Source organism: Haliotis cracherodii, unplaced genomic scaffold, assembly GCF_022045235.1.
Source record: "Haliotis cracherodii isolate W230 unplaced genomic scaffold, xgHalCrac1.p SCAF_6, whole genome shotgun sequence".
Classification (NCBI taxonomy): Eukaryota; Metazoa; Mollusca; class Gastropoda; order Lepetellida; family Haliotidae; genus Haliotis; species Haliotis cracherodii.
The window spans coordinates 22,575,797-22,589,042 of record NW_027266319.1 but is presented as its reverse complement, the minus strand read 5'-3'; the positions used below and the strand labels follow the sequence as shown (position 1 = coordinate 22,589,042).

Sequence of the window (13,246 nt, the reverse complement as noted above, 5' to 3'; positions counted from 1 at the left end):
AGAAGAACCACCCAAAAATGCTCTGAGCGTTTTACCAGGTTGATGAAACATACCATTAATTTTATTATTTTGATTAGTTTGACATTCACATGACATGGTATCCTGGCAACCAGGTCCGCATCCTCCTGCTTCCTAGGATGAATGAAATTGATTTTGAATTATTTATCATCCGTCGAAGTTGCCGAAAACACATGATAAAAACTGTTTTTAATGTGCAGAAAATGTAGTATACCAAAATAAAGCCTCGCCCTTCTGCAATCAATAAGACAAAATAAGACAACTGTTTACCACAAATCTTTGCTGTCAATATTTTGTGTGAAGAGAATCGCCCGCAGCTACTTGCTCTAGGGGAATATTTGATCGTACAAAGCACTTCTTAAACACTTGACACGCAGCACAAGGCGGGAAGAAGAAGCTATCACGGAAATTGGGACTCACGTGCGCACGCATTTGTCTAATGAATTGTTGAAGGGTTTCTTTAGTAGCTCACAAGAAAAAATCACGCAATGTTCTTGAATCTGAAAGGTTGACATTAATATGGGGTTTAGACAGGAACATAGGTTAAGAAGGCGACACATCGTTTAACAGTCACGTTATGAAGCGGAGTGGGTAGATGGTGAAAGGTGTCTGTTGGTGTTCAAATTAGAAACGAAATCCAAATTTATTTTTAGACAAGATCAAGACAAGTTATTCAAAAGTGTACTTGATACACATCTAAAAAATCAAACTAGTCCGCAATAACATGATTATTGGTCGCTTAGCGGTGAGGGAGACATAATAATACACGAAAGAAACATAAATCTTAAAAAAATATAGTACGCAGATCACGTAGGGAAAGAAAGAACACACGAGCGATACATATTTGTCGTCACGGAGGACTTAAAAGGTGATTCAACACGTCACGGCAGGCACACACAAGCCAATCAAATCGCTCGATACAACGACCCTGTTCTATGCTTTACCAGGGGCAAGTAATTCTGAATTTACGTCAGGAATGATCACATGACCTTTTCTGACCTCCCGAAGGAATCTTAGCCAGCAATCTTTGTAATAGGCTCCCCAAGCCTCGGCTATATCAAGTCCCTATACCGGCATCGCCGACACATATCGATTGTGGCCAACGAAGACCTGCATTAACTCCACGAATAAGCCCATTATATAGGCAGCGTTGTGGATCAGGGTCAGAAACTATCTGTATTGAAGAACTGAAGACGCATCTGATGTAACGCGACAGCCAATGTTGTTCTTATTAAATACAAGCCATTTTACTCACGTCAAGAGGAAAATGTCTCTAAGGCATGTTGGCCCCCAAAGACTTGCTAGCTATCGCCCAAAACGCAGATTTTCATAATGGAACCACTTTTCGAAATCTACAATGTTAACGTGACTGATTTAACAAATATTGTTTTATTCATCTACATGTATCGATCTCAGTGCTACCATTATGGTACATTGAATCTGTAGACGTTACGCGATCTGATTTGCTTGTTTGTTTGTTGTTTAACGCCTGTAAATAATCGAGTCTGGACCAGACATTCCAGTGACTGACATCATGAGCATCGATCCACGCAATTGGGATACGATGACATGCGTCAACCAAGTCAGCAAGCCTGACCACCCGATCCTTAGTCGCCTCTAACGGCAAGCCTCACAATAACACTAAGATATGATACTAATTGTCTACATGTCCATAATTATGTACTCTTCAAAGACATAATGGTCTGACATAATGGTAAACATGGTCTGTAACTAGAGAGAACTTTGATTTTTGTGTGACTGGAGATCGAGGTTTACAATCTTTTTACAAGATTCACTCGAATGAGACCCTGTGACTGTACGCCACTGGCTACGGTACATTTGTTATTGCATTTTCATCACTTAATATAACATAGCTACGCGACAAATAGCAAAGAACAATGAATGCCTGGTTTATTTCACGACAAAACATTGTCCTGTCATGTCATTTCTGGAGATTCGAACGTGCGCTCGCAGCTTGAGGACGAGGGAAATGTTCCCCATAGATTTAACTGGGCAACGCAGATAAACGCAGACGCCGAACGATCGCATCCAAAAGTGGGAGATATGATTATGGGTATTGAGAGAAAAGTTACAGCTAATTGACGTGAGGATTGTGAGAATATGCGGAAAATACCAATCTTAACCCACCTGTTCAATAAAAGGACTTGTACGACATAAAGATCGATTTTTATTCAGGGAGTCATCATCATTAAATTCGAGTAAATACATTTTATCATCATCCTTATTAGAGGCTGTACATTATGTTGATTTCTCATATAAGAAATAAACGACTCCTGTCGTTGTTTATCGTTCAATAAAACACAGAAGGGAAAATAAACCACTCGGTGCTGCGCTCCTCGTCGTTTATTCTCCCTGCAGTGTTTTATTGTACGATAAACTACTCCCACTCGTCGTTTATGTCTTAATGACCTATTGGTTTTGTACCACCTGGTTATATAAATTCCATGTATGATTACTGTGCTTAGGCCCGTGTCCTTTATACTGAGGAATCCCTCATGGCAACTTTCTCTGAGAGCAAGTTACCTCCATGAAAAGGTTCTCTGGTGCAAATTGTACCTGTTAGCAAGTTTCCCTGATTGACTGTTACCTGATCGCAAGTTTCCCTGATTGACTGTTCCCTGATGGCAGGTTTCTACGTTAGCAGGTAACCCTAACGACCAGCATATTGGTGTAAGTCTCCCTGATGACAAGTCTGATTATCAGACTGCAAATTTCTGTTTGCAGAATACGAGGCCTCCGTAAAGGTTTAAGCACCTTGCATGTTGAAGTCATTTCCAAATTTGACGCAACAGTTATAAAACACAGTTCCCTTTTTCTACTTGTACCATGTGTTCCCGTGCCTTTTCTTCAGATGAACAATTGACTTGCCTTTGCATGTGTTTCGGGCTGGATACGCTCACCTTTTCGCGAACACCTAGTATCATCATTGTTTGATAGTGATTCCAAAACACAAGCTCATGATAAAGTCGGAATTGTACATCGACTTTGATTTTAGCGGATATTTCATCTGAATATGGAACGGGCTATGTCGCCTATATTTACGTGCCAATCTCCTGGTGACAAGTTCCCATACATGTAGACCTCCTCTTGCATATTACATTTCATATTTCCGTGATGCCGCGTCTATCTAAATGCATGTTTGTAAGTTTGGCTGATTGCAAGGTTCCATGCATGCATACCACCCTCGTGACAAATGTACCTGAATTTCCATGTGTATGGGCCTCGTTTGCACGTTTCCCTGACGCTAATACTACAGGATATGCCAGTTGTTTGCAGTAACACATTGCCACTGCTGAAACGATCGACCCCCTAATTTTGTTATAAATAATCAAAGAGCCCCGTAGCCTTGTGTCAATACTCCGTCAACCTTCCACACAGCAACTGGCTTATCATAATGTTTGCAATATACATTGGCCGTGTAACATGAGAAGTGACTAGGCCCTGATTGGTTTGTGAATAGGATCAATACTGGTTCTTTATATGACGACAATGGTAACATAGATAGTGAACTAGGTTCCAAATACTGCCAACCTCGTCCTACGGAAACAAGATACCGAGTCAATAGGTGAGAGGAAATGGCGGAGTTTAATGTGGTCAGCTTCGTCTATTTGGCTTTATTAGCTTTAATAGTTATTAAGTTGTGAGTGGAAGAACCAAGTGGGTCTATATTCAGAGAATATACCTCCTTACTGTATCAATAGTATGTGAGTGAGTATGGTTTTACGCCGCTTTTAGCAATATTCCAGCAATATCACGGCGGGGTGACACCGGAAATGGGTTTCACCCATTGTACCCATGAGGGGAATCGAACTCAGGTTTTCGGCATGACGAGCGAACGCTTTAACCACTAGGCTACCCGACCGCCCCTAAATAGTCTGTGTCGCCATAAGAAGTAGTAGTTTTAAGTCCAGTCGGCAATATGTCTTTAGATGTTATACGTTGATAGTGGTAGTTGTTCAGCCTTTAACATCCCAAAACAAGAGACAACACACTCCGTTTTGTCTGGTACAACCTACATGTTGTAGGCTTCTGATATTTGTAGCTGGCATATTGCTGTAGATCGAAGTATAAAAAGCCCTGTCGTCTAAGGCGCTGCGGACCGCCTCCGTGGTCCTGTGGTAGAGCGTCCGCCCGGAGAGCGGAAGGTCCAGGGTTCGATCCCGGGCCGCGTCATACAAAAAGACGTTAAAAGATTGTACTTGTTGTTACCCTGTCTGGCGCTCGGCATTAAAGGGCTAAAACAAGGACTGGTCGGCTCGGAGTCAGTATACTGTGTCTGAGTGGGGTATTCATGTTAAACTGCGGCATGGTATCTCAGTGAGCTAGCACTATAAATCGGCATCAGTCCGGACTAGTACAAGCAGCCACACACACACATACACGTGCATGCACGTCGCTATATAAGTGCAATAATCTTGGACGCGACGTTAAACCCAATTTCACCTCACCTCACCTAAGGCGCTGCGATTCGCTGTGAAGAGTTACGTCCCTTGGGTACACCAGAAACCTATGATTGTGGGTTCGAATACCGGTTCGCCCCGATTATGTTTCTAGGTTTGTCAGCACCATACCCGTGCTCCTGGGTTTCACCGAAGTGGTAAACGTCTGAGACCTGCATCACTTCGGGCTTTCCTCCGACATTAAGCTGACGCGCCGTGATATTACTGGAATACTGTTAAAAGCGGCGTTAAACCCAACTCACTCACTCACTCCATTGTACGATTTCGGCTATATCATAAGCCCGTGTTCATCACTATGAAATAGTTATGATAATGGTTGACCGCAAAGAGTTGAACGTACCCTGACCCGCAAAAGCAGCGTCCGTTGTAGGATTCTGCATGCGCATGTGATTCTGACTCTCATACAGAGAAAAGGTCGTAACCCTATAGTGGCAGCACTCATCAACCATGTGCTGAGTAGACAGTTCTATGTGTCTCAGTGTCTCTTCTTCCAATCCTACTGTGACAAGAGGTAAATTCCTTCACTATGTCAGTAATTACGGTGCATTATCGGCCCGATCTCCTCCCACGCACTGTCTAATTAACGCCAATCCTCAGATCGATACTGTTCAATATCACATCCTTGTTATCAATCAATCTTTCATTTAGACATGCGCCATGTATTCTCTGCTCCTCGTGTAATGGATGCTTTATACGACGCAAAGGTCACATAGGGCGCGTTCCCCATTCTATATTCGTCCCGTTTGACGTGTCTGTGGCTTCATGATCCACATGGTTTATCAATACAACGACGCAATGTAGAATTCGGATGAGAAAACATGAAAGCTGCTAACTTATTTTAGCTTTCTTAAAAGTTTGAATAATAAAAAGCCATATCCTCATAAGGCCACAAATTGTACCAGTCGTACACAATCCACATGTTTGATAGCTGTACATTGAAATCACACAGCTGGTTGTTTATTAAACACATATTTTGGTTTCAAATAACAAGTGAGTGAGTGAGTTGGGTTTAACGCCGCTTTTAACAGTATTCCAGTTATATCACGGCGTGTCAGCTTCATGTGGGAGGAAAGCCCGAAGTGATGCAGGTCTCAGACCTTTACCACTTCGGTGAAACCCACGAGCACGGGTATGGTGCTGACAAACCTAGAAACATAAACGGGGCGAACCGGGATTCGAACCCACAATCATAGTTTTCTGGCTTGCCCAAGGGACGCAACTCTGCACAGCGAATCGCGGCGCCTTAGACGACAGGGCCACCCGTGCCCCCTCAAATAACAAGTGACATTCTTGTGGTACTTGAGTGACCTAAGATAACAGACTGAGAAACGATGCCAATATATAAAAAGAATAGATTTTGCAATTTTAAAGTTAAGAAATGAAATGCTACTTTATAAGAATCCCATGGAAAAAGGTAAAGCCGTTACGGTATCTTTACATTCTACACTGTAAGAAGTGTATGTTTGCAATATAAATCATAAGAACTTATAATAATAATTACTTTTATTCGCGTCCATTAAAACCATCTACTTATTAATGATTTATAAACAAAGATTAGTAAAATAACCATGCTTGCCGTAAAAGGCGACTATGCTTGTCGTAAGAGGCGACTAACGGGATCGGGTGGTCAGGCTCGCTGACTTTGTTGATGCATGTCATCGTATCCCAATTGCGTATTTCGATGCTCATGATGTCAATTACTGGATTGTCTGGTCCAGACTCGATTATTTACAGACCGCCGTCATATAGCTGGAATATTGCTGAGTGCGGCGTTAAACAACAAACAAACAAACAAAACAAACAAACATAAACTACCGGGCAAAAGAACGTTAACACTTGAAAATTGGATTTGACAAAAAAAATTGCAAACGTTATTAAAAAGTTACTAGGCTGAAAACAGTCGCCGAAACACTGCAAGCTTCAGGTCCAAAACACAACTTTGATACCCGTATCAAATACATCAACATCGATTAACCATTTCTTGTTTGTTTCAATTTTAGCCACAATCAAACATGGGTGTCAGACAGTTAAGTATATTTCGGACGATATAAATCGACTGCAATGTGAGTGCAGCGTAGAGGGCTATTTATCGTCTGTGTATGTGGTTGTCGTAGGCCTAGTATTTTATGATACCGTATGCACCGAGACTTCAAGTATCAAGTATTCAAATATGTTCGAGAAAACCTTTTATCCTTACACGTAATAAAATCCAGCTGTCTGATTGCCTAGTTACCATCTTGTCAAACCCACACCAGTTGGCTGGTTTGTCCGTATCATGATGGCATAGTGTTTGATGTCACTTGTTACGTCACAATTGCTCTGATCTTTATTTGAATTACAACGCTGAGAGTCCGATTACGATCTCAAGATCGTATTGTCGCACATACATATTTCCCCGATAATAATTCTTTGGGAAGTGTAAACAAGTAATGATAAAAGTCTTCAGTTACATCTGTCAATAGCGGGATGTACGGGATTTAACCAGCTGAACGTTCGTGTACACTGCTCGACCTTCGGTCTTGTGGCGTACAAGCCCATTCAAGCAACTCGTATGACGAAGTCTCATTTGAGTGTTCATGGGCGTCCCCGACGGCGTGAGTTAGTACCCCCTCTGTGTGTGGACTCGAGAAGATCCGGGGAAGAATAGGCCTTCAGCAACCCATGCTTGCCGTAAAATGCTGACTTGGTCGATGCATGTCAACATATCCCAATTGCGTGAATCGATGCTCATGATGTGAGCCACTGGATTGTCTGGTCCAGACTCGATTATTTACAGACCGCCGTTTGGACTATTGCTGAGTGCGGCGTTTAACAACAAAGAAACAAACAAAACCTCTGTGTGTGTTCCACACCGGGACTAGTTATAGTGTTGCCATGTTGTTTAATGCTGCGGTCAGCAATATTCCAGCTATGTAACGGCTGTCTATAAATAATCAAGTCTCAGCCATCATGAGCATCGATCTCCACATTTGGGACACGATGACATGCATCAACCAAGATGGCGAGCCTGACCACCCGATCCTGTTAGTCACCTCCTACGACACGCATTGGTTGATTAAGACCAATTCTAACCCATAGTGTTGTCGTGTTGCAAGCTATCTGAGTAGGGAGTGTTGGCTGCGGCGCCAAGCATCCTTCCCTAATTAATTTCAGTAGACCACTTTAAACGATGTGAACTTACAGAATACGGTATTTTTGCTCCGTATTCTGGGTGGCTTGAACAATTAATTTCAGAAAACGTTTGAGGTGTATATAACTTTTCAAAGGGACATGATACAATGTGGTAAACATGTTTAAAGGGTCATAATCGAGGGAGTAGGAAAATTGCCCATCTTTTGTCAATTTTCTCAATGCGAAGTCACAGTAACTCGAACATTCCAATACTTGAACAACATCTCAGATGAGTACATCTTACGCCGTTTCAAACCAGATTATGGCGGTACACATGAATTTAAAAGACTAATTAACTAATTAATAATCAATCTCGATTATCCACCGAAACAGATTCCATCGGGCAACCATCAAAGAATGGCATAGGTTACTCCACGCTTATTGGCATCTGGTGTTAATAGATGATATCTTACATATCGAAGTGTGCCGAACATACAGGGGGGTCGGGTAGCCCAGTGGTTAAAGCGTTCGCTCGTCACGCCGAAGACCCGGGTTCGATTCCCTACGTGGGTACAATGTGTGAAGCCCATTTCTGGTGTCCCCCCCGCCGTGATATTGCTGGAATATTGCTAAAAGCGGCGTAAAACCAAACTCACTCACTCACTCCGAACCTACGCTCAGAACAACCACTCGTTACTGTCAGTTGAACCCAACCTCAAATTACACAGCTAACCTTTATCGGCTTGATGCAAAGATCTATTTACCGGCGGCTGGCATTTTTACATCTGTTATTGGGAGATAATGGATGTTTAGAGCAGATAGTTTCACAACTCACGCGGCCCCTGTTCCTCACTGACCGTAATGATCGGCTGATGTAACACCGTGTCGTCTGCTCCCTGGTCGATACCTTACCGGAAGTGCTAAAATTACTGGTAATGACAGCGCCCATGAAGAGGCTGAGGCCGTGACGGGGCTACCCATCAAAGACATGGAGGTCTTTGAAAACTGTCCTGATCATTTCGTTATATCCAACCAATACGGTACGCAAGAATACTACGTAAGTTATGTTAATTCGTTAAAGAACAATATCGCAGATAATTCAAATGATTAAATATCTGCCAAATGGGTGATAACGTTGTTTTAACGTTGACGTTAATTGCCAAGTCAATGGCACTTTTGTCAACGTATAATTTGTCCTGACTATAAATTATAATTATAGATGATGTGTTGTAAAATGACCTCTCATCGTCATTCTTATGAGACAATTTACAGTACGTTTTATCCTTGTTTTAATCTCTGGAACCTATTATATTGGTTGTCTGTAGTACAGATTTGTCACGATAAACGCCTACAAGGCCTTTCACCATATATGAAATGTATTTGCGTTTACAGATCCGTCAGAATGGGGATATGTCTCTTAACGGTAACCTACTAGTGCAGTAGACCAGGGTCCTCGTACAGGTTCAAAACCATTTACGTTACAACAAAGAGACCATGGTCCCACGAGGCCGATTGCAATCAAACTATAAATAATGCACTACCTTGACAGAGGTTACCAACACCTCTGAAGGCCGTTTCGGAGTGGGTGGGTCCGTTTTGGGATAGTCTGCTGCAATTATCTGATTGACATTTTATTTTCCCAGCATCGTTAATCCCGAAACAAAAGATCTAACAGGACAAAGTTTGCCACAGTTGGGGGTGGTTGGACAGCTGTTTTGATGACGTCACAAGAGACAGTTGGGGGCGTAACACCTTCTTTGGTAACACGGTATTTTTAATCTGTTGGATTGCGTAGACAACCTTTCGTTAGGTCAGACTTTAAAAGGATAGAGTGACATTTCGGGTGATGATTCACGAACAGCGTTCCGTGTTTTCATTTAATATGATTAGTATAGATATAAAAATACATAGGAGCATGCCGTTAAGACGTGTGTCTACGTGATTCTGACTGAAAGCTGTCATGTTACAAATGAAACATAATATTTATTTAGATGTAACTGTATAGAAATGACTCCCTACACGTATGTTAATATTATCATATTTTCATTTTGAATAATTTATTATTGCGTCAATATGAAAACAACAAATTCTGTACATTTATTTATTATTATCATATTTTCATTTTGAATAATTTATCATTGCGTCAATATGAAAGCAATTGATTTTGTACAATTATAACCTTTAAAAACATAAAATCTAAGCAGTTCGCGTTTGAAAACTGATTAACGTACTATAATACGGACTATGTTTCTAACAAAATTACATCTCAGGTTTCACCCAGGCAAGGAGGGCTTTCTGTTCCTTGTGGGACGTTGTTGGCGGGAAGATGACAACAAAGGGATCTATTTCATGTATTTTGCGTCATAGCAACGTCTTACCTGGCACTCTAGGGAGAAGACTGTTCACATATCCATACAGAAATACGCACGTGTAACAAACAATAGAAAATTCCTCAGCAGAAGGAACCATGGACGGTGACTTTATCCAAATGCGGTTCATCAAGGCTGACACATGAACAAATGAATCATCATTTCTGGCTAAAACCATTGGTGGACGGGCCACCGTTAAGAGATTCAGAATGCGCGTGCAGCGCACGCACAGGAAATCAATAAAAACACACGCTTAAGATGATTAATTTAACATGTGAACCCTTACCTGACGCGCATCTGCTCCTGAGCTTGCATATTCTTGGCGCGGTCCATCACACTCTTTATCTTGGCGACTTCCTCGGGACTTAGGTGGCTGAGATCGGGCTCGGGGGGCAACGTTGGGGAAGGCGCCCTTGTGGAGGGGACAGAAGAACGGGGTCGGGACCCCAGGGAGTACGAATACATAGATGCATACTCAGAAAGTGGTGTGCTGCATTCAGACGAGTGAGCACTCCCCTCGTTGCCCATTACTATCTGAATAGCACGGATCACTAGCACTATGCTTGAGAGGCAAAGAAGGCACAACAGAGAAAGAGAATAGTACGATGTGATGAGTAGATCAGTTCTGGCCGAAACTAACACCCCTGGGTCATGCATAGACTTCGAGATTGCTTAACAGTATCGGTGAAACATGACATTAAGTCGCGATGGTCATTGTCACAGTATTAACGTCGGCGTTTCCCCATTCCAGGGTCCGGTCGCCATCTTGGATTCGATCCGAAATTCCCCAGTACATACGAGACTTCCATGTTGTAACAGCAATGCTGGGGTGTCCATATCGAAGAAATGACTCTTCACGAATCGTTTACATTGTCGTCTGCTAATCTAATGACGGTTCCCGGTAGCTTGGCGCGTGACTCACACTTTCCCGCGCTTTCTCACAAGAGCAGACGACACTTGAGCGATACGTTAAGCAGAGGCAACACAACCTTCCGCTGCCGTCCTCTCTGGGAAGACTTTCCCCTACTGCCGTACAGTTCCACTCGATCGATAAGAAACAAGACGGTTTCAGGAGCTCGTTCCTGCCCTACTGTCTTCGCTTCATTGTGTACCACCACACACTGCGGACAACGTCATATGATTTCTGTCAGGTTCCAACTACAGCCAAGATCAATACCTATGGAAGCCACGGGCAGTTTACTTCATACGCCTAACTCGTGAATCGAAGCCGTGAGCTGGGATTCCGTCCCCAATATATTGCGACCGAGTTCCCCAATTATGCTAACGAGCGTCAAAGACATGAAATATGGATGGCGAACCGCTGTAGTTACTGAATTACGTATCTCAACTCGGTAGTATAATGCGCCGTACCACACCTATGGTGCCGGGCAGCTTCAACCTTATTCTTCCGATAATCGAACTGCCTGTGTAATGCGCTATGGGAATATTCATCAGTCATTCCACAAGAATACGCAACAGTGAATTCCGTGATTTCAGAACCTGAATTCACAATGACCAATGTCAATCGGCTTGTGGTATCGATTGGCCTTCTTGTTTATGTCTAATCAAGGCAGCCCCCGGCACTCACATCTGTCAACAGCTGTAACGGGTGGATCAACTGTTGGTCGCGGCCTTGGAACCCGCCAGGGGGCATTCACAAAGCTATTGTTGGGAAGTAGAACAGTGCTGGAGACACCTACTAACATTACATTCAGAGGATGGCAAACGACTGGCGGCAATCCGCGTCCAATGACATCCATTGGTCTTGAATGAAAATGCAAACTGCTAGAAATAACTCATTTAGCGACCCCACACGTTAGCGTTGACCGGGGGATGCTTGACAGTTTTGTTATTGTTGGCATTGCATCTGCGTATTTAACATTTAGTCTAGTTTAGATTACAAAAGAGCAACTTGTATGTCTGTCTGTGATGCTGTGGTGTAAACTGTTGCCAAGCAACCATGCCAATGTGTGAACATCGACCTGTTGATTGGATGCATTTAACTGTTGGGTGTTCAACTATAAAAGTACTAGGAAATACATGATGGTCTTGTCACGCGGTGAAAACGTTCACTTTCATATCGATATTCGGGTTGATTCCCCACATGGAGAAAATATGTGAACCCATTTGCTTGAAAAAATAGTGTTTGTTTGTTTGTTCTTTAACGCCGCACTCAGCAATATTCCAGCTGTATCACAGCGGTCTGTAAATAATCGAGTATGGACCAGACAATCCAGTGATTGATATCATAAGCATCGATCCGCGCAATTTGGAAACGAGGCTTGAATAGTGCTACGATATGACTTGAGGGGAAGAGATCCTTTTCTGCTGAATAAGCATGGGTGAATTCTATTCAAAGAGGCGGTCAACGCTTTTCCAGCTTTATCTCGGTATATAATCGAACCTGTACCAGTCAAAGCAGTGTCTAAAACCATTCGACAAAGCCGCAGTCTGATTACCAGACCTTCACTTAGTCGGTTCTTAAACGTGAGGCTTTAACCCCCTGGATGCCAGAGGGACATATACGTCCCTTCTCTACAACCTTCACTTTGAAGTCGAATAAACCTCAAAATACATCACCCACACAAATACACCTCACAGTTTTGAATAAGGTAGGAAATTCCCTGTTCTGTTCTGTCCACTGGCATTTTAGGCCACACAAAAGCACTGAAAATGACCTCTGAAAATTAGGTAAATCGTAAATGTCGCCATGTTTTCCACATTACTAAATCACCACTCAAGGCGTTATTTACAGCATGTTTTGAAATCTAAACGTTGGATATTTACTAGGAGAAATGAATTTCAAAAATAGCATATTAGTTATCACGGATATCTGTCTTTTATGAAATCATTCCGAAACGTCTCCGATAACCCTAGAATCGTTTAGAATGTTTTGGTAAATACGCAAACACGAACTCCGATGTGAACTTTCCGCCATATTGGATAGTGTTTACAAAATCAAGTAACACGGGTTATAAGGCGCCTGTAACGTCACGTATATTTCAAACGTAGCTGCGATACATACATCCTTGACTTCCTCATACATTTTAGAAGCAAATGACTAATGGTCTTTGTCACCAATACAAAGAGCCTAGATGAAATCAAGCAAAATAAGTTAGGCGTGAAAACGAACGCTGAGCTCGAAAAACTGCACTTGTTTGAAATGTAAACAAAACAAAATTAAGATTTTACACAGAGTAGCATTTTCTCCTGTTTTGAGCTATCCATTCGTCTATTCGTTGAAGATATCGACTCACTATTTTCAGA

The 13,246-nt window shown here is 42.4% G+C and overlaps 1 protein-coding gene across 4 annotated transcripts in view; it reads right to left on the bottom strand.

Annotated features, from left to right (window-relative positions):
- Window positions 1–11,133, bottom strand: part of LOC139444611 (uncharacterized) — a 100,449-nt gene extending 89,316 nt beyond the window's left edge. For 3 of the 4 annotated variants that reach the window (XM_071225518.1, XM_071225517.1, XM_071225519.1), the window contains exon 1: window positions 10,266–11,133. In XM_071225518.1, coding sequence (XP_071081619.1) covers window positions 10,266–10,636 — 371 coding nt within the window. In that variant the 5' untranslated portion in view covers window positions 10,637–11,133. The remainder of the gene's footprint in view (window positions 1–10,265) is intronic. The other variant, XM_071225520.1, reaches the window with a different exon arrangement.
- Window positions 11,134–13,246: the final 2,113 nt, after the last annotated feature.